Raw genomic sequence first — 21,843 nt, forward strand, 5'->3', positions numbered from 1 at the left:
AGCGTCTGCTTAATATAGGGCTCAAGAAAACCAGCAGCCAATCAGGCTATCCTGACTCAGCATTTCTGTTTCCTCTCCTGTGAGATCTTGCACCTGCGTGTCTCCCACTGAGCCTTTCTCTTGAGACATCTTCTTAACACAGATGAAATTCTTGCTTCCTACTGATCAGTCTCCTCAGCCCTCATCTCTGCCAGCTGTTTTGTCTGCTGCCGTTTCAGCCCAGCTTCAGAGTCTGTTCTCACAGCCAAGTCCTCCTGCTCCTCTTCTGACTCTTCTGACTCAGAGGTCTGGGCCATGACACATCCCCAGCCACAGTGACCGATAGTCAGAGAGGATGGGAGTTGTAGTCTGACAGCAGCTGGTCAAAGTTGTGCATCCCTCTGGTAACGTATTATGTGAACCACCCTTAGTTGAATTCACTTCTGAGTTATCACAGCATAGCCAAGGGGGAAACTACATTGGGAAACAGTAGGCATGGAGAGGGAGAGGCCAAGGGGGAGTGTTCAGCATTCCCTGCCCACACACCCCTTATGTGCTTTAAATCATACCCACTCCTTTACATTGGATGCAGAAGACGCCCATTTAAAGACATGTGTTTGCTACTCTTACCTGTAGTTTGGTCCTAAGTTGATCACAAACCACAGTGAAAGCTCAGGAAACTTCAGAGGCTGGACACTGACATCTCTGGGAAAGGACCATAATGGAAGAGCATCTGGTTTGCATGCCGAAGTTCCCAAGTTCAATTCCTGGCATCTCCAGGTAGGGTTGAGAAAGACTTTCCCCAGCAGCTCCATCCTCTCATTGCATGGGGTGGAGCCGTGGGCCATCATTCTGTGACATCCCGGGCCCCATGCCATCAGCCCTTCCCCAAACTTTGTGCATGAATAAAGCGATACCTCAACGTAGAGAACTGACCGCTGGTCATGAGAGACTGACAGAGGGGCGCACAAAGGAGAGCACTGGCATCATTGAGAAGGAGGTGGACTGTCCACTACCCAGTGCCTGTACTCTTTTTCACACGTCCCTTCATCAGCCTCTCCTGGCCTGGCTTGCAGCTGCTTTGCTACATGCAGGGTTGCTTGCTTTTGCAAGAGGTAGGGGGAACAGTGAAGGCCCAGGACCCAGGTTGGCCCTGCATCTAGCGATCAGCCCAGGAGAGACTGATGAAGGCACGTACAAAGGATGCTGGTGTCAACTCCAGACAATATTCAAGGAAATTGATTATCTAGACCCATTTCAAACTGGCTTTTGGGCAGGCTATGGGGTGGAGACTGCCTTGGTCAGCCTGATGGATGGGAATTGATAGAGGAAGTGTGACTCTGCTGGTCCTTTTGGATCGCTTGGTGGCTCTTGATACTATCAACGTAGTATCCAGGAGCATCTGAAGGGGTTGGGGTTTGGAGACACTTCTTTGCAGTGGTTCCACTCCTGTCTTGGGAAGATTCCAGATGGAAACTGTTGCTCTTCAAAATCTGAACTGAGCCCTCAGGGCTCCATATTGTTTCCAATGCTTTTTAACATCTACATGAAAGCACTGGGAAAGATCATCAGGAGATCTGGTGCAGGGTGTTATCAGTATGCTGACAACACCCAAATCTATTTATCTATGTCAACGTCATCAGGAGAAGGTATAACCTCCCTAAATGCCTGCCTAGAGGCAGTGATGGGCTAGATGTGGGATAAAAAATAGACTGAATCCAGACAAGATGCAGGTACTTATTGTGTGGGGTTGGAACTCGGGAGACAATTTCAACCTGTCAGTTCTGGATGGGGTCACGCTTCCCCAGAAGGAATAGGTATGCAGTCTGGGGGGTGCTTCTGGATCCAAACCTCTCCCTGGTGTCCCCGGCTGGGGTGGTGGCCCAATGTTCTTTCTATCAGCTTTGTTTGATACGCCAGCTGTATCTGTTTCATGAGATAAATTACCTAAGAACAGCGATACGTATGCTGGTAACCTCCAGACTTGATTACTGCAATGCACTCTACGTGGTGCTGCCTTTTATGTAGTCTGGAAACTGCAGTTGGTACAGAATGCGGCAGCCAGGTTAATCTCTGGTTCATCTCAGAGAAATCATATTATCCCCATACTAAACAGGGACTTAAGAGATGGTGTTATTAATAGGTATTTAAGAGAGTGCCTTCTTTGTCTGCGGAACCCTACTGTCTCTTACAATCTTCTGGAGAGGTCTGGTTACGGTTGCCACCAGCTTGTATGGTGGCGACCTGGGGCCGGGCTTTCTCTGTGGCTGCCCTAGGGCTTTGGAATATACTTCCCGCTGAAATAAGAGTGTCTCCTTCTCTGTTTGTTTTCAGGAAGACCCTCAAGACTCACCTGTTCTTACAGGCTTTTAATTAGAATTAATTTTAATAATTTCTTTTAATAACTTTATGCAGTTGTTTTTATTGTGTCTCATGGATTTTATTCTGTGTTGACTTTTTAAATATTGTTTTAAATTTTGTACACCACCTAGAGATGTACATATCAGGCGGTATAAAAATATGAAGAACAGAAAAACAAAAAAAGAACTCACTGGCTACCAATAAGTTTCCAGGCAAAATACAAGCTGCTGGTTATAACCTATAAAGCCCTAAACAGCTTAGGTACTGGGTATTTAAGAAAACGTCTTATTCGCCATGAGCCCCATCACTCATTAAGATTGTTTGGAGAGGTTTGTCTGTAGTTGCCATCGGCCCGTCTGGTGGCTAATTAGGGACGGGCCTTCTCCATTGCTGCTGCGAGGCTCTGGACTGCGCTCCCTGCTGAAATAAGAGCCTCCCCATCTCTGATAAATTTTAAGAAGGCAGTTAAGACACATTTGTTCACCTAGGCTTTTAATTAGATTTACAGTTTTTAACCTTGTGTTACATTTTAAATTATTTTAATGTATTAACATTTTAATTTTGTTTGGATTTGTACTGTTTTATTGTAAACTGCCCAGAAACATAAAGTTTCCGCGGTATAGAAATATGTTAAACAAACAAACAAATGTGGGTGTGTGGCTGGCACCAGGAGGTATGGTCGGGCTCCCATGTGCACTCATTCGCCCTAGGCCCTGCACTCACCACAGAACAGCCCTGCATTCCAAAACCCCCAGAGGCCTCTGGAGGTCAGAGCAGACAACACTGAGCTAGATGAACCAGGGATGACTTGGGATAAGGCAGCTTCCTACGTATGTAGCTCTGCTCACTTTGTCCTTGCTGCTGTTTGCTGTTGAGGGCCCTCTGGATATGTTTTCAAAGTCGTGGCCATTTTGTGCTGGCAACTCTTCCTGCTCTTGCCAAAGCAAGGTCTCTGACCCCCGGTTCATCTTCCTGCCCTTCTGCGATGTCTCTCCCTCCCACTAAGCGGGCACAGCCCAGGTGGTCACTACCCTTCACACACACACACACACACACACACACACACACACACACACACACACACGCCAGCTCTCTGGGTATTATTTGTAAGCCTCGCTAGCAATACTAAAGTTTCAGTATATCCACCTTTCCCCTGCTGACTGAGCAGTGAGGGACAGAGGAGGGCAGAACTGTATCAGGAAGGTGAGTCTGTGTAGTGCACTAAAGATCTGCTTGTGAGAATGGGGTGTGTGTGTGTGCTTGGGGAAGCATAGAAAATGAAAATTAGGAATCTTGATATCTAGCATCATATTTTCTTAAACAGTCTTTTAGTTGTTTGGAAAGAGAGGCTGACATAATGAGGAATATTACTCAAAGTAGCCCCATTAAAATAAAAAATCTTTTAATTTCAATGGGACTCCTTTGAGTATATTTCTCACCATGCTCGGAAGATTAAGCCTCATTGCTCAGCTCACATGGGGGAGTTCATGAAAACACTCCCAGGTTATGCCATCAATTCATGCAGTGGTGGCAGGGTTGTTTCTAGCTCAAGTCAGAGGGGTATGTGAAAAGAGGTGGGCTGGGGTGAGGAGGGAAAATGAACTGTGTGCCCTAGTGGGACAAAGAAGGGCAGCATCTGTGATTTGCCACCCCCCCGGCCTCCTTCCCTACACTTGCGCCTGAGGTGACCATTTCACCCTGCCTCATGGAAGGGTTGTCCCTGCTCTGAATGCTGTGCAGAGAAGCAATGACCCGGAGAGTGTTATTTGCCTACATGTTCTGCTTCAAGGCTTCCCAGAGGCAGGATGAGGTGTTCTAATTCAGGATGCTGAATTAGACCTCTGGTCTGATCCAGCAAGGCTCTACTTATGTTCTTATGGCCGCATTTGCACGCAATGTGAAATGACAGTTAAATGGGGCAGAGGTTGGGATTTGTGTGTATCTAAATGTGTAAAACCGTTGTTTTGCAACAAAAATGACATGCAATCTCCCTCGCCAAACGGTCCCCCCCCATGCCTGTGGTACAAGCACTTGCCCTGCCCCACTGTTTCCGATCCAATAAAGCAGTTGCTGGGTAACACTGCAACGTCCCATCCCAAGCTTGTCAGCCTGTCAAATGGGAAAATCACATGGGGGCATGCCCTCTTCACACTCTGTACCTTGTCCCCCCTCAGGCAATCAGGAGAGAAAGGGGACGGTAGGGACGGTGCAAATAGGGCACTATGTGCTTTGCTCTCAAAAAATGAAGTGATAAAGATGTATATTCACAAGGACATGCAGTTGTGGAGCCAACATAAGAGGGCAACCCCATTAAATAGCTGAGTTGGTAACATATGGCAGGGTGGCTTAACTGGGGGGTGGATTTAAAAGGCAGCCCTACCTGGGAATTCTTGACTGGCTTAGGTCTATTTTTTGTACAATGATGTTGTGGAAGGGGGCCCCAGCCAGTATTCCCTCACAGAGTGAAGTGAGGAATTCCCTCACTCTCACACAGAGTGGCCAAATTTGCAGATGATATCAAACTCTTTTGGGTAGTGAAATCCAAAACGGATTGTGAGGAGCTCCAAAAGGATCTCTCCAAACTGGGGGAGTGGGCAACAAAGTGGCAAATGCGGTTCAATGTTGGCAAATGTAAAGTGATACACATTGAGATGAAAAACCCCAACTTCAAGTACATGCTGGTGGGATCTGAGCTGTCGGTGACTGACCGGGGTCGTGGTGGACAGCTCGTTGAAACTGTCGACTCAATGTGTGGCATCTGTGAAAAAGGCCAGATCCATGCCAGAGATCATTCGGAAGGGGACTAAAAATAAAACTGCTAATATTATAATGCTCTTCTACAAAAAAATGGTGCGGCCACACCTGGAGCACTGCGTACAATTCTGGTCACCGCATCTAAAGGACATTGTAGAACTGGAAAAAGTGCAGAAGAGGGCAACCAAGATGATCAGGGGCCTAGAGCACCTTTCTTATGAGGCAAAGCTACAACACCTGGGACTTTTTAGTTTAGAAAAAAGACGACTGTAGGGAGACATATAAAATCATGCATGGTGTGGAGAAAGTGGATATAGAGAAATTCTCCCTCTCACATAACACTAGAACCAAGGATCATCCCATGAAATTGATTGCCAGGAAATTTAGGACCATCAAATGGAAGTATTTTTTCACACAACGCATGATCAACTTGTGGAGTTCTTTGCCACAAGATGTGGTGACAGCCAACAACCTGGATGGCTTTAAGAGGGGTTTGGATAACTTCATGGAGGAGAGGTCTATCAACAGCTACATCGGATGGCAAAAGGCCGCCTCCTCCAGCCTCAAAGGCAGGATTCCTCTGAATACAGTTGCAGGAGAGTAACAGCAGGAGAGAGGGCATGCCCTCAACTTCTGCCTGTAGGCTCCCAGTGGCATCTAGTGGGCCATTGTGTGTAACAGTCCGTCTCCAGTTACCGCCAACCCTCTAGTGGCTACACAGAGACCGGCCTTCTCAGTTATTGCCCTGAGATTGTGGAATGCGCTCCCTGTACGATCTTCCCCATCTCTGGCAATTTTTAAAAAAACTTCTGAAAACCCATCTTTTCACCCAAGCTTTCCCAGCTTTTTAAAATTGTCTGTTTTAATTTAATGGTTGATTTTAAATTGTTGAATTGTTTTAACTTTTTATATATGTTTTAAATTATTTTATGTTAACAGCACAGAGATGAAAGTTTGGGCGGTATAGAAGTTTGATAAATAAACAAACAAACAAACAGGATGCTGGACTAGGTGGGCCTTGTGCCTGATCCAGCAGGGCTGTTATGTTTTTATGTTAACTCCCAGCATTCCCATATCCAATGGTCTTTGACTGGGGACTCTGGGAGTTGTAGTCAACAACATCTGGGAATCCTTGTTAGAGGGAACAGTGGACCCAGCCCCTTCCCTTTGGGTTAACATGTGCTGTCCCTAGGCTTACTCATGGGAATGGTTGTGCAGCAGGATCAGCATTGCCTCCAGTTAAAGGAGCTATTCTACATGTGTGATGATGACGGATGCTGCTCCTGAGCCAACTGCTCTCTCATGAGAATTGAAAGCCATGGGGACACTCAACTCATGAGAAGAACTGTCTGGGGGGGGATAGTGGGATTGGGCAGAATCACTAATAATAATAATAATAATAATAATAATAATAATAATAATAATAATAATAATAATTTGAATTCTATATGTGATGAATGCCCTTCTCCCACGGACTGCTCTATCATGAGGGTGTTAGGCCATGTAGACACCTATGTGGGGCATACAGCAGATACCACCCAGCCTGGTTGCTCCACACAAGCCAGCTGTGGGGACAGGTACCCCAGCAACACCTCTGCCTGTCTTGGTGATTGCCTTGAAGAAGCAGGCGAAGTGAACCCTCTGCCAGCCTGTTTGCCCATCTGAACATATCTATCTATATTTTTGTCCAGAACAGTGACCCCACTCTCCTGGGGTTGCAGACAACCAAGGCTTCCCTCTCTTGCGATTCCCCGTGGTGGCAGATCTTCATGTGCTGCAATGCCAGACCGAACGTGCAAAATTTGAATTAGAGTAAAGGTCTGTCCCCAGTCCCAGTGTATCCCCAGTCTGCCCACCCAGCAACGTCTGGACACATGGAGCGTCAAATTCTCCTTTGGGTGCATCAAAGTCTTCCCTGGAGAGGAGGGGATCGCTGTGCAAAAGTTAGGAAACATAGGAAACTGCCATATACTGAGTCAGACCATTGGTCTATCTAGCTCAGTATTGTCTTCACAGACTGGCAGCAGTTTCTCCAAGGTTGCAGGCAGGAACCTCTCTCAGCCCTATCTTGGAGAAGCCAGGGAGGGAACTTGAAACCTTCTGCTCTTCCCAGAGTGGCTTCATCCCCTGAGGAGAATATCTTATAGTGCTCACACATCAAGTCTCCCATTCAGATGCAACCAGGGTGGACCCTGCTTAGCTATGGGGACAAGTCATGCTTGCTACCACAAGACCAGCTCTTCTCTCCTTTCATTAACCAGAGAGAACGGGGCCCCTCACAAGCAGGGCCCCCTTTCTTTGGATGGCTCAGCTCTTGAGTGTGCAGTATGATGGAAGACTGAAGGTTTTTGAGCCTAAGTTCCTCCCCAGTAGACTGGCCCTCTTATGACAGCACTGATTCCCTGGTGGCAAGATGTCATGGGGACAGGAGTGTGGTTTGCTCTCCATGGACAGCTTTGCCAGGGTAACCCATTGCAAGAGCATCCTTGGTCATAGAAGGCTAGACCCCAGGATCCTTTACAGTCCCTCATTTACATATTCCCTCCTAGGAAGTCGTGTTCCCTTCCCTTTCCTGATTAAAAGAAAAATAGTGCCCCTCAGCATCTCCCCACTGCCAGTAATTGTGCTTCTGCATAACTGTTTTGTCTCAGGATACTTATGAAGGCAGTGGCACAATCACTGTCAGATGAAGGACTTGCATGGCATTTAAAGGGATTTAAATGCTGTTTCCCTGCTGAGGGTGGGTGGTCCATTCCAAAAAGGCACAATCATGCTCAGCACGCCCCCTTGAAAATTGTGGCCAATGGCTGTTGCCCTGCAGACATTGTGATGCCTTGCCCACAGTCTTGTGTTGTGAGTGCTCTGGAGCTTGCTGGGATGTGGCCACCAAGGTCCAGGAAGAGGGAGTGACTCCCCTACCCTGAAACCAGAGGTTGTTTTGCTGTGGTTGGAAGAACGTCTGCAATGAGATTCCCATCAGAAGAATTAACCACGGTTTCAGCAACCTCCAGTTTCATGTTACATGTAAATGCAGCCTATGATTCTAGATTTCAGTGTGGTGAGTGACCACAGTATGTTTGCTGAAGGAATCCAGGTTAGCAAACAGAATTGTTCTCCTTGAACTTTCGATCAGAAAAGAGTTGTATTTAGGCAGAAAAAAAGAGCTGTCCCATTCTCCAGTTTTAGGTGTTCCTTCAGAAAAAGCAATTAGCTGAACTATGGTGCATTTTAAAAAAAACACATTTATGACAGCATAAAGTTTAGTCAGCAAGACCCTAGCTCATCAATTGCAAAAAGAGGATGATAACATTGATGGAAGCTAACTGGGTTTTGTTTTTTTAAAATTCATTTCCTGTTAGTTCCTCCTGTCTCTTTAACTCTACATGGTATTTCTATTTTTTCTGCTTCAGATGCCAAGAATCTTAATGTGATGTTGATTATTCCTCTCTTTTTTCAGTACAAATTCAACCTGCTCCCATATCATGCTATTGGCAACGCAGATGTACAACAATACATGTGTTTCTCGTAGAGATACTGCTAAAATGGCAATGGCCCATTTTCTTGGCCACTGAGCCAGCACTGGCAGCATATAGCACGGTTGGTAGGTTGGGGAGGGATAGCTTCCTCTGGCCAAGAGCCTGGATTTCCCACAAGATGGAAGAGAGGACCAGGGCACTGCCAAGTCTCTTGGTGGAGGCTGAAGTGTCAGGCCAATTCCTTTTGAAGGAGGAGTCCTTCTGTGGCTCCCTGAGGGCCGAGACACAAGCAGGTGACTTGGAAGAGAGTGCTGCCATTCCCTACCCTCTGTATTTGAGGGGCTGTCCAGGAGCCAGGGTTAAGGAGAGGCTTGGGGTGCAGCCAGCCAGTGGCACACCTACCACTTGGTTATAAAAACAATTCTTACACACAAACACACACACACACACGATTACAAAAGCCAAGATAAGCACAGTTGGATTTCTATGTCTTAAGCTGAGCTTCACCTATATCTGGAGACTCAAAAAGGATGGTGGTGGTGGAAACACAGCAGAATTGTGTTTATTATAACTGCTAATAATTATTAACTAAGCCAGTGGTCTCTTTGTGCAAGAGCAGAATTCCTGAAGCCCTTTCTGCAGCTTGGATTTCTTCAGTGCTCAAATCTTGCTATGGATGTGTGTTTTGGATAGTAATTGGAGCCAAAGGGGGAAAGTAGAGTTTCTATTTTAATATGGAAGTAAAATAAGGGAAAGTGGCAGAAATGCAAGTGAATCATTTCCAATCCCTCATAAAAGCCTGGCTTGCAATTATATACAAAGTCAAATAAATAAATAAATAAATAAATAAATAGGCACAGGCCAGGTCTTTAAAAAGGACAGGAGAAAACACTGGAATGCAGCCATTTGGGAATGATGTCATTTGGATTCTCCATGATGGCTGAGTGAATAGAGGATAACAATACTAGAGAAAACTCTATTTTGTCATGATCTATGTTTTAAGCAAAATATGATTCAGAATTAATTGAGTTATCTTGATTAGTTAGGTTCTTATTTTCCCTGGCTCTGCTTGCTTGCTTATTTATTTATTTAAAATATTTATACCCTCCATCACTCCAGTGCACTACTGATCAGGGTGGCTGTTGTCTTTTGATCAATTATTTTATTCAACAACAACTTTTTTTTATCAGCGTAGTATTAGGAGATACTTAAATGGTATATATGCACACATTTGGGAGGTGGAGAGGAAACAAAGAGACATAGTTTGTATTCACATGTAACATGAAACCAGTGGTGAAGGGGCCTCCAGTTTCAAAACATTTTAAAGAAATACAAAACCAATTATCTTAAAAAACAAACAGAACCATTTTCATGACAGTTATAAAACATTTCATGTACCACATACAAAACAATATTGAAACATTCCAAATATACATACTTATATAATACTTAAATTTGCAAGAGGTCTTTGTATACTTGGAGTTTTAAAAATGTTGTTTTGCATGTGGTGCGTGAATTTTTTAATAACTGTCATGGTTCTGTTTGTTTGTTTTTAAAGATAATTAGTTTTGTATTCTTCATGGAACTGCCCCCAAAGAAGGCCCTTTTGGCTGAAACATGTTGGGCTTCAATAAAATACATCCTCAAGGATCTTGAGTCATGGTCTCTCCTTGTTGGCAATTTATAAGTAATCTATTTACTTGAATCCAAGGCTATGTTTTCCCCCAGGTTCTTTGATTTTAGAAATGGGGGTCATATTCAATTTAGAATCTTCTTCTATTACCACATACAAAAAGAACATTGAAAAAAACCTCCAAGTATGCAGAGCACTTTTGCAAATTTAGGTATTATGTAAATCTGTATATTTGGAATGTTTTAATACTGTATTGTTTTGTATGTAGTGCGTGAATTATTTTTATAATTGTCATGAAGGTGCTTCTGTTTTGGGGGGGGTTATAGATAGATAGGTAGACAGACAGACAAACAGACAGATATATAAAGAATTGGTTTTGTATTCTCATAGAATTGCCCCTGAAGAAGTCTATTTGCCTGAAACACTTCAATAAAATACATCCTAAGGCATCTTGAGACATGGCTTCTCCTTTCTGGCGTTTTGGTGGATGCTTCCTGCTTTTTGTGCTTTTAGGACTTAAAAGCGCCACAGGGCTCTTGCTGTTTTTTTCTGTAACAAAATTAGCCCGCATTAGGCATCCCCCAGAGTAGCAATATCCTATATCCTGTATATTTTCTAACTAGTTTGATTTTTTCTCCCAGCTGCAGCAACTATGCCTGTTCTCCTCTCTTCATTCTCATGCCTCTTCCTCCTCTCCCTCTCGGTTTCCACTTCTGCCTCTGAAGATGATGCTGTGGTGGTCACAAGCAGTGGCCCTATTAAAGGCAAGCACCTCACAGTCGGTTCTGGGTCTGTGACTGCCTTTCTGGGTATCCCGTATGCAGAGCCTCCACTGGGGAAACTGCGTTTCCAGAAGCCCCTTCCACATCAGCCATGGAGCCATGTCTTGGAAGCCACTAGCTTTGGCAACTCCTGTTCTCAGAAAAAGCTTATAGGCCTCCCGGAGATAGAGATATGGACTCCTAATAACCCACTTGCAGAGGACTGTCTCTTTCTGAACCTCTGGGTGCCCTATCCAAGACCCTCCACTCCAGCTCCTATCCTTGTATGGATCCATGGTGGGGGGTTTATCACGGGCGCAGCTTCACTAGACATCTACAATGGAGCATTCTTAGCTGCTAATGAGAATGTCATTGTGGCCTCCATGAATTACCGCTTGGGGGCTCTGGGGTTTCTTTACTTGCCACCGGATGCCCCAGGAAATGTGGGCTTGTGGGACCAATGGCTGGCTCTAAAATGGGTGAAGGAGAATGCAGCTGCCTTTGGTGGGGACCCAGATCAGTTGACTCTCCTTGGCCACAGTGCTGGAGCAGCCTCGGTGGGTTTCCACCTCCTCTCATCAGCCAGCCAACCTCTTTTTGCCCGGGCTGTGCTTCAGAGTGGAGCTCCCAATGCCCCCTGGGCTTGGAAGAAACCTGAAGAGGCCAAGGAAGATGCTCTGAGGTTGAGCAACAGCATGGGCTGTGCTAACAGTAATCACAGTGCTATTGTGAGCTGCCTACAGGGGAAGCAACTTGAGGAGAACACATTTTATGTACAGAGTCACATCAACTCCTTGACTACAGATGGGGCGTTCCTCCCTGATGAGCCATGGAAGCTTCTGGAGCACATTCATGCAAAACCACTTCTGACTGGTATCACTGCTGATGAAGGGTCTGTCTTCTTTATGTTCATTAATGCCACAGAAGATTATGGGACAGAGTCCTGGAAGGCCATCCTGATAGGGATGATGGAAGATGCCGTGAAGTCCAATGGCAAAGCTGTGGTTGAAGCTATGGCACTGAAGTACAACAACGACAGCAATGAGGTTGCACGGTACCGTAGAGCTGCAGCCCAGTTTTTTGGAGATTATTGGTTTGTATGCCCAATGGCCGAATTTGCTGCCAAGATGGCAGGGACAAGGAGTCCTGTCTATGCTTATACCTTCACTCACCGCTCCAATAGCTCCACTTGGCCTGAATGGATGGGCATCCCCCATGGAGCTGAAGTGCCATATCTGTTTGGAACCCTGGCACGAATAAACCAATCATACACGGAAGCCGAGGCTGCACTGAGCCGCAGAGTGATGGGGTACTGGGCCGAGTTTGCAAGAACTGGGTAAGAGTTCTCTCTCATATACACAGCAACATACTGTAGGAAGCTGCCTTATTATTTATTTATTTATTTATTTATTTATTTATTTGATTTATATACCGCCCTTCTGAAATGGCTCACGGCGGTTTACAAGTGGCTCAGGGCGGCCTTATACTGTCAGAGCATTGGTCCATTTAGCACTGTACTGTCTACACAGACTGGCAGCAGTTCTCCACGGTTTCAGGCAGGAGCAGGGGCATCATTTGGGGATGGCCCTTGGGGCTCAGACCCCCAGTGAATGGCTCAGAGTTCTGACTCTCATCAGCCCCCTCCTGAGATTCAAGCCCAAGTCTCCCCAGCCTTAGTCCAATACTCCCCAGTCTGAGTCCAATACTTAGTCCAATACTCTAAGCACTACATCACACACTTTCAATGACAACTCTGTAGTCGCTTCCCCAGTATCCAGCAAAACCATCAGCAGCATGCACCAATCACAGGATAGCATGCTAATGACCCACCCATGTGACCTGGACAAGAAGGAGCCACTCCATTCACACGAATGTGGCCATGTCCCCCTGACATCACTCCATCATACATGACACACCAGACACCATGATGCCACAGTGCCCTTCACTGCATGAGCTGCTGTGGCACAGGCAGCGAGAGGCATGACATGGGCCTGGTCACATGTCAGGGGTTGACTTTGCAGCAGCTATCCTGGCTAGCCACTTTTTCTGCTTGTCAGTTTGGTCACTTGGGCATCTCAGTAGATCGTCAGAGATGTGTCTGGGCTCTGAGTGAGATGCAGGATGTGGTGCAAGTCCACTGCTCCCCATCACACCCACATCATGCACATATATCAGAACCTTTTGAGTGCTAGAGTGGCCGGCACATAGAGCAAGGAAATGCTGACTAACTGCACCAGTGCACCAAGGAAGGCAGCTTTTTACTACCTTCCCTTCCCCAGGAAGGCCTTTGTGCCCTTTCTACCTATCTATCTATCTATGGCTGTGAGGGTTTCTTGGGGAAGGGGAGGTTGTCATGTACTGTTACAGTTAATCTGCAGATGCTGTTGGTCTGCTCATCTTGCTGCACCAGTACATCATTGCTTGCTTACATTGGGGGCTGGGGGGTGTCGTGTTTTGCCAGCAGAGCTGTGTGATTGTGCCAGCATGGCCAAAATAGTGGGGATGCATCTGAGGATGTGTCAGCATAAAAGGACATATGTCAAAACCTATGCTGCTCAGACTGGCAGAGGACATAGATGGCATAGACTGCTGAACAACAACAACAACAAATAATAATAATAAATTATAATTTATAATTTGTTGCCATTAGCAAAGGCATCCATTTTCTAGATATCCAGGATGCTCAGTTCATACATACAAGCAGAACTATTATACAAGCTCTACCCGCAGCAGATAATCGTAAGGACAGTCTGCCGTCTTCTTTTGCTCTTCCATTTTAACAGGTAGCATTGGGGATGAGTAGTTGTGCACAGGAAAAGCCATTATCACATGTCCAAGGAAATGAGTGTCATTAATTTACAATATCATGTCATAATAAATGACTCTACTCAATGTACTGCAAACCTCACCCAGAATTGTTTGTTTCCTCCACAGGAATCCCACTGGGTCCGCAGCCAGTGAGTTACAGTGGCCCCTCTACAATGCCACAGAGCAGAACTTCTTCCACATCAACATGGATGCACCCCAGGTCACACAGTTATCACCTGCCCCACTCTGTGATTTTCTGGCCACACACCTGAATGCAACACATGAATAGCTGAGATCTTTCAGGGAATAACTCATGTATGTGAAGGAAGAGAATCACTCTCACGTTCCTGGAGTTAGTTATTTACAGTTAACTGGATCTGGATTGGAACCTGCAGCTCCTAGAGATAAAATATCTATATTGTTGCTTGATCAAAATTGGAATGAAAATAGATATAGAAATGTGGCACCTGTTCTGTGGATCCAGGAGATTACACCCTTAGTCTAATATATGCCAACATGGAAAAGGATCTATTGCTTTAAAATAATAATGATCAAACAACTCTGGTGGCATGGCCATTTCTTTTTCTCTTGGTAGTATAGCAAAGTTCCTGTAAGAGTGCTGTGGGAAGTGAAAGGTTAATCATGGGAGAGTGGTCTTATAAACCAGATGAGAGATGAGTCTGAGAAGAAGTACTCTGTGTCTTCTCTGTGTGTGTTCTGCAAGATGCCTGATTGTATCAAAAGCTCCTGATGTTGAATGTAGTGATTCCTGAATATGATAGATAAAATCTCTTTAACCTCTGAAGAAACAAAGAAACATTCTACTGTGAAGACTGCAGGAACTGGTAGTACACAACAAGTGGATGTGTTAATTTTTGGCTCCGTGGCTTTGCGGTTTCACACATTATGGAGTAGCAAACTTAGGTTAGGACATGTACATGCAACAAGAAGCCCCAGCCAAACCAGTTACATGTGAAACTGCCTTCTATGGAGTCAAAGCTTTGGCCCATTTAGTTCAGTATTCCCTACCCTGACTGGTGGTAGCTCTCCAGAGTTTCAGGCAAGAGGCTTTCCTAGCCTTGCTGATGTTTCCTGTCTGTTTTCCCTTGCAATGATTTGTTCATGTCTTTATGCATTTGTAGAAATCCTGTTTGGGATGTCACAAAAATAGCTGATTTATGTTTTCTGGTTGGTCTGTTTTCTTGTCCCATTGGTTTCATTGAGGAAACCACCTCCATTTCTCCATGCCCATAACTTTGCAGTCAATCAGCATGAAATTTTCAGGCATTTGAAAACCCCTGGAAATGGTTTCTGCCATATATCAGAAAGATACAACACAACAATACAACAAATATTTATATACCGCTTTTTGAAAACAGTTCCCAAAGCAGTGTACATAGATAGATAGAGAGATAGGCTCTCTGTCCCCAAAGGGCTCACAATCTAAAAAAGAAACATAAGATAGACACCAGCAACAGGCACTGGAGGGATGCTGTGCTGGGGATAAATAGGAAATGAATGAACCAACTCACAACACACCTGGAAACAATCAAACTAATATAGAATATGTAACAAAGATCGCCTTTATGAAATTACCAAAGCCACCTGGCCAAATGTGGACACTCGAGACAGGTGTGTTGCCAGACCGATGGTAAACCAACATCTTATCAAATTGTGGTCAAACCACATGAATTGCCATCCCACAATGAAAACATATTATAACACATACAAAAATAAATAACACAATTCAAAGTAGAAATACAACATACAGACAAATAAATGTACAAAACAATGAAAAATTGAGAACTGATAATTGTAGGTATCCAGGCAAAATCCCAGATGTCTTCAGGATAAGGAAATTTAATAAGTACAAACAGTTCAGGTCATGAGTCCTTGAATCAGAAAAAAGCAAGTGACATGCTCTGTGGTGACTGATGGTAAATGACAAATCCAACAAGGGAGAGCACACTACAGCCACATTGGCATAAGTAGCTGTTTCGCAAAGTGCTTCATCAGGGGCTGTTTCCCTTTAATACAAGATGAAGGTTGAGTAACATTACTATACATTCAAACTTTACCAAGCATATTGAAGCCTCAGGGTTCACCTCATATTGGTCCTGTATGTAACGAACACATTGTTCTCTGGCTTTACCTTTCCGAAGCCAAAAGCCCTGGCTTCCTTCCCCCTTAGTGGTGTGCCCGAACCGGTCCGGCGGCCATTCCAAAGAATGGCCGAACTGCCGGACCGGTCCGGCCCTGCCTGGTTCGGGTCCGGGTGGGGGGTATGCCTTTAAGGGCGGGAGGGCTTGCTTAGCCCTCCCGCCTCCTTGCCCCCGCCAGCGCCCGTATTTTCTAGTATAGGGGCGCTGGAAACCAGCCGCCCCCCGCCGCCGCGGCAAAAGAACTCCCAATGCCAGCCCTCCCTCCCTCCCAGCTAGCTGCCCGCCCGCCCGCCCGCTCGCTCACCGCTCACCGGATAGGAAACGAGAGGAGCTCCGGCACAGAGCTCCTCTCGTTTGGAAGGCCTCCGGCAGAATGGTGTTTTGCATGCGCGCGCATGCGCGCGCCGCAAAGCACGCCATTCACCAGAGGCCCGGTCTACCCGCCTCGGAGGCCCGGTCTACCCAGCGATCAGAGGCCCGGTCTACCCGGCCCTTTCCCGGCGGGTAGACCGGACCTCCGGCGAACTGTGTGCTTTGCGGCGCGCGCAAAACACCATTCTGCCGGAGGCCTTCCAAACGAGAGGAGCTCTGTGCTGGAGCTCCTCTCGTTTCCTATCCGGTGAGCGGGTGAGCGAGCGAGCGGGCGGGCAGCTAGCTGGGAGGGAGGGAGGGCTGGCATTGGGAGTTCTTTCGCCGCGGCAGCGGCGGCAGCGGGGGGGCGGCTGGTTTCCAGCGCCCCTATACTAGAAAATACGGGCGCTGGCGGGGGCAAGGAGGCGGGAGGGCTAAGCAAGCCCTCCCCACCCTAAAAACAAGGCCCCCCTTCGGTGCCGGTCCGGACTTCTCCGGACCGTGCACATCACTATTCCCCCTTTGAACTCACCCCAAACTTCCGGGGAGAATTCAAGCTTCCTGCAATCCTGTCTCTCAAGGATCTACAGATGTCTTTCCTTGAGAGAATTATCCAGGCTAGCTGTTAACCATGAGGCAGCAAGATTCCAGTTCTCCTCACTAAGCCTTCCACCCATCGTTTCTCATTTCCCACCCAGCTCCTTCTGAGAACAAAGACACACTTCTCTTCCTGCCGCATGGCCCTCAAGTGCCTGCCCACCATATGCTGAGTGGCTGTTCCCTAGCTTGTCAATCAGGACAGGGTTCACTTCCGGTTCACTCTTAAAGGTAAGGGAGGGCCGATTGCTGCAATTCACCAGAAGCACATTCACCGATTCAATCCCCTAGGATTGATCAGACCCTAGACAGACAAAAGTCCACCCTTTCAATCCACCTGGGTGATTATTCAAGCAGGAAAAGCCCATCCCCTGTCTGATGCCAAGACGGGCACATTAACATATCCCTTACCTCAACTGTATCTCTCAGCCCATCCTGAAGAGGGCCCGGGACCCCTGGAATTTTCCAACCACATGGTTCCAACCCTATTTAAGGAGGATGCACCAGGCATCTCTTCTCTCTATCTACGGCCCTGACCCCAGGTCCAGGACCCCAAACCAGCCCAGCTTTCCAGCAGGTATGTCAGGTGATGCATCCTTCCATCTTCCCCATGCCTCTGGGGATTTTTATTATTTTCCTCCCCCTAGACACCCTTCCCTATCCTGTGTATGAGTGACTATGTATGGATAGATAGGATTAGATTGCTAGAAATAGGTTAATATTATTTAGGATTTGCCTGTTTGGTTTTCGGTAACATTTTACCAGTTTTTTTGTAACAGTTGGTAGGGGAAGCGGGGGCCCAGCCCCTTCCCCTGAGGTGAAAGCATGCTCAGTCTCAGCCAAACCTCATGAATAGAGCTGTCCAACAGAATGAAAGGTTCAAGGTTCTGAAGTTCTGTGTGATGACAGAACATATAATAGATGCTTATGCCCTTCTGCCAAGGACCACTCCCTCAAGAGAGTGCCTGGCCATAGAGACATGCATGAGGGCTAGAGAACTTTTGCTTCCTGGCCCAGTTGAAAGGTTTTATCCAAACCCCGGGGAAGGGCCCCTCAGTAATGTCTCTCTCAGTCCTGGCAACTGCCGCAAACTGACAATGGAAGCGCCCCCCCCCAACCCCAAGGGTTTGGTCTCCCTGCAAAACATCCCTATGCTCAGTTTTGGTGTTCACAGTCACCTGGCTAGCCAGGAACCGCTCTAATCCATTGCTGCCCTACCCTAGAGTTCACCATTAATTTTGCTGTCCCCCCCCCCCCGCCTGCCCAAAGTAAGGTGAGAGGAGCTCACCAAGGTGGGAAGAACTACAGGAGGGTGGGTGCTCTTGAGGGCCTCTGAAACCCGAAGCTTATTTTGGGATTATCCAGGGTTTAGTGCAGGGCTGCACAACATGCCCCCACCACCCACCCCAGGTGTTTTGGGACTACCATCCCACCATCCCCCAGCCACAGTCAGGATTAGGATTTATGGGGGTTGTAGTCCAACATCTGCAGAAGGGCTGAAGTTGTGCAGCCCTGGTTTAGTAGATTTGAATCTTCTACCCCTACTCAGTTAAGACTTCTGTTCACTTGTCTAGAGTTCTCTTGCCTACATTTAGGAGCACATGTATTTTTCCATGGCCGGATAATTTCAACAACTGTAGTCCCTTTTTGTCTCCAGCCTTTCCCAGCTTATGCAAAAGCATGCCCTTGACCCCTGGCATATATTCTTATTCTGCCAAGATGAAGCCTCCTCCCATTGTGTGGGTAGAGCTCAGGTGGGTCATTGCCCTTCACAGCCATACACACAGGCAGCTGGCTCCATGCCGCCCTCAGGTGTTTTTTTGTAAGAGTTGCAAGCATCACATATGCCTCAGTACCCACCTTTCTCTTTGGACTGAGCTGTGAGGGATACACAAGAGTAGCAAAATTGGAACACTGAAGCAGGAGGTGAGTGCCTAATGCACAGAAGGCTTAATCTTACTGGGAACAACAACAACAACAACAACAAATATTTATACACCGCTTTTCAACAAATGTTTCCAAAGCAGTTTACATAGAGAAACAACAAATCAATCAATCAATCAATCAATCAATCAGAAGTGGGTGTTAATTCACCAGACTCCTGCTGCTACACCTAAACCACGTAAAAAGTCTGAGTGCCTCTGAGAGTGGATGAGAACAGGAGAATTCTCTTTCGGGAACAGTCAGAAGAGAAAGCACACAAAGGGAAGTCAGGAGCTCTAGCCCATCATCTTCCTTAGGTTTTCAGGAGTTTTGGAAGGTAACCCCTTTCCCCCAATTTTTAATGTTTGCTCTGAGCTGTTGTGGGAGTGAAATTGTTTATTTTTTTCATTATATTTATTGATAAAAGGTGGTCTCTCTCTCTCTCTTTTTTTTTGCAAAAGCAAATTCACATGATGACGACGACGACAACAACAACAACAGCAGCACTTTATTTGTTAGCCTCCACATAACAAATTGTTCTCTGGGTGGCTCACAACACATTAAAATATCCAATAAAACATAAAACACATAAAATCACCGAGCGTGTGCACACACTCATATACCCAATACAAAAATAATTTAAAAACTTGTTTCTTCAAATCAGTTTTAAAAAATCAATTGTAAAAAGTCTGAATGAACAGAAGTGCCTTCACCTGGTGTCTAAAAGAAGAAAGTGGTGGTGCCAGGCAAACCTCATTGGGGAGGCTGTTCCATAAATGGAATGCAACCACCAAAAAGGCCCTCTCCCTAGTAGCCACCCGCCTCACCTTGTTTGGCAGGGGCATTCTGATGAGCATATGTCTCATCATATGATGAGTATATATCTGGTGGTTTTATTTTTTTTTAACGGAGTTTCAGAAAGCACAAAGTCTATTGCATTCCAAAAGCATATAACCCACCTATTCAGCTTATGTTTCCTATATTAATAATAATAATAACAATAACTATAACTATAATTATAATTATAATTCAATTTCTATACCGCCCTTCCAAAAATGGCTCAGGGCGGTTTACACAGAGAAATAATAAATAATATATGCAGACAAGATTCCATTACAGTTCTGATCAGGGGTGTAGCGTCCATTATGCAAACAGGTTCAAAGAACTCAGGCCACCGCACTCCAGGGGCTGCACCTGGCGAATCAGCCACGGCCCATGTGTCTGTTGTCGGATGCAGAGGGTGTGGCAACGCAAGCAAACAGGGCTGTGTGCCCCATTTGGAAGTATAATCCAGCCAGAGTTGTGCTCCCAGCGTGACTGGGGTGACTTCTTCCTGCTTGCAAAAGCAGGGAGAGGCATTCCTGGCCAGGCTGGAAGAGCAGCGCTGGCTGAAACCTCTCAAATATGGAGCTGCATGCCTCCATTTATCCATGTAAACCACTTTGGGAACTTGTTGAAAAGCAGTATATAAACATTTGTTGTATTAATATTCCACTGGTTAAATGGGGAGCGAGCACTCCCTTAGCCTCATTTATTTGATCATGTGGTAGTATCAGCTGCTTTCAGCCGATGCTGCAAAACTGACGGGCACCTGCTCATTGCTGGGGGGTAACTCCACAGTGCACTGTGCACTTGTGCAGTGCATTGTGAGAGTTCTGGGGGCTGGGATGATGTGTCCCAACTCCTGCACCTCTGCACTGCTGGGGGAAGCAGCAGGCCATCTGGACATGTGGGATCGCACACCTGACCCTCCCATACCTGACAACCAGATCATCTGTGGGGAAGGCAAGCTTCTGCTGCCTTCCCCGATGGCAGCCCTGAAGCCCTTCTCATTGATTGTGCAAAAGGGCTCGATGAGTGATTGCTAATTGGGGCTTGAGCAGAGCTTGTCATTGGTCCGTGCGACTTAAGAAAGAGCTTCTTTCCTTGTCTGCAAGTTTTTATATGTAGCAGATTTTGCTTTCTGGATTAGCTCAGTGGTTAGGGACCAATTAGTACAGCTACAATTCTTGAAGATATTGATTTTAGATGTCATCACTTCACAGAGACTGTTTCTCATACCTGTGTGTTCTGCATACGCTCAGGCGGAAGCATATCCTTCTGCGGACTTTCCTAAGGAGCTTCTAACATCAGTTGTATTCTTCTTACGCATGCTAAAGATGCCTATAGAACGCATTACTGTGTGGAATGAATAGCAGATACTTTGCAAACTAATAGAGGGCTTGAAACTATGGCTCCAGTAACTGGATCTTGTACTTTGGATAGATGATGCCAGAACTGATCAATCACAACTTCCTCTGGAGCCAAGGCAGGTATCTCTGTGAAACACTGGTACTGCATGAACCCCCTACAGATAGCATTTTCTCTGTTCTGTGGCAATTCATTCAATTCCTCCAGAAGAGTTTCTATCAGTGAGGAGCTCAGATTTTCTCTCACTATAGAATCAAGTACAACTGCTGCCTTCATACTGGGACATTAAATGAGAATTTTGTCTTCATATACAGCAACGTGTTCTGATTATATATCTTAACCTCAGCATGGAATCTTGTGGTTCTGGGTGATCCATCAAGATCCTGCTTTTTGATCAGCTGCGATGCAGCAAAGCCTATAAACAAGTCTTGGTCTTTTGCAGTGATATCAAGAGATGATTCATCACAATACAAGGTTTTCCTTATTGGAGCTTAGCTTGATATGTCTGAGGTAAACAAAAAACAAATAACCACTTTTTGTGTCAGGGTTTTTTGGAAAATATGAGCAGAAAAGCCTTGCAGTAAACCCACGGTAAGGCCTGCTGGAAAAGTTCCTGGTTCTTGTTTGGCTAAGACACTAACTCATATGCTAGTGACAGATGTGGAGATGGCCACCAGCTTGGGTTGCTTTAAAAGGGATTAGAGAAATTCATGGAGGACAGGTCTAGCAATGGCTACTAGTCTGGTGGCTATAGGCCACCCCCAGCCTCAGAGGCAGGATGCCTCCAAATACCAATTTCAGGGGAGCAACAGCAGGAGACAGAGCAGTTTGAATCCACCCACTACTTT

General features: G+C 46.0%; 3 protein-coding genes and 1 long non-coding RNA gene across 4 annotated transcripts in view; 2 read left to right on the top strand and 2 right to left on the bottom strand.

Annotated features, from left to right (window-relative positions):
* Window positions 1–21,843, bottom strand: part of LOC128343529 (cholinesterase-like) — a 94,142-nt gene that overhangs the window by 65,373 nt on the left and 6,926 nt on the right. The gene's annotated exons all lie outside the window — the stretch shown is intronic.
* Window positions 3,410–14,957, top strand: LOC128343533 (cholinesterase-like). The gene is made up of 3 exons (XM_053292748.1): window positions 3,410–3,543; window positions 10,845–12,300; window positions 13,899–14,957. The coding sequence occupies exons 2-3, from the start codon at window positions 10,856–10,858 to the stop codon at window positions 14,059–14,061; spliced, it is 1,608 nt and encodes a 535-aa protein (XP_053148723.1). The 5' UTR covers window positions 3,410–3,543; window positions 10,845–10,855; the 3' UTR covers window positions 14,062–14,957.
* Window positions 15,114–17,045, bottom strand: LOC128343535 (uncharacterized). Its single transcript, XR_008315580.1, has 2 exons — window positions 16,818–17,045; window positions 15,114–15,799 (listed from the first exon to the last, which is right to left on the bottom strand). It is a non-coding gene; the product is annotated as an uncharacterized LOC128343535 (long non-coding RNA).
* The window catches only part of LOC128343530 (cholinesterase-like), a 42,671-nt gene continuing 37,925 nt past the window's right edge, over window positions 17,098–21,843 (top strand). The window contains exon 1 of the mRNA XM_053292741.1: window positions 17,098–17,459. The gene's annotated coding sequence lies outside the window, so the exon portion shown is untranslated. The remainder of the gene's footprint in view (window positions 17,460–21,843) is intronic.

Source organism: Hemicordylus capensis, chromosome 2 (genome assembly GCF_027244095.1).
Source record: "Hemicordylus capensis ecotype Gifberg chromosome 2, rHemCap1.1.pri, whole genome shotgun sequence".
Classification (NCBI taxonomy): Eukaryota; Metazoa; Chordata; class Lepidosauria; order Squamata; family Cordylidae; genus Hemicordylus; species Hemicordylus capensis.

Excerpts from the sequence above, each read along its gene's own strand:
- LOC128343533 (XM_053292748.1), top strand. The coding sequence starts at position 10,856 with ATGCCTGTTCTCCTCTCTTCATTCTCATGCCTCTTCCTCCTCTCCCTC. Across the intron at positions 12,301-13,898 it reads GCCGAGTTTGCAAGAACTGG|GAATCCCACTGGGTCCGCAG; the intron begins GTAAGAGTTCTC and ends TTTCCTCCACAG.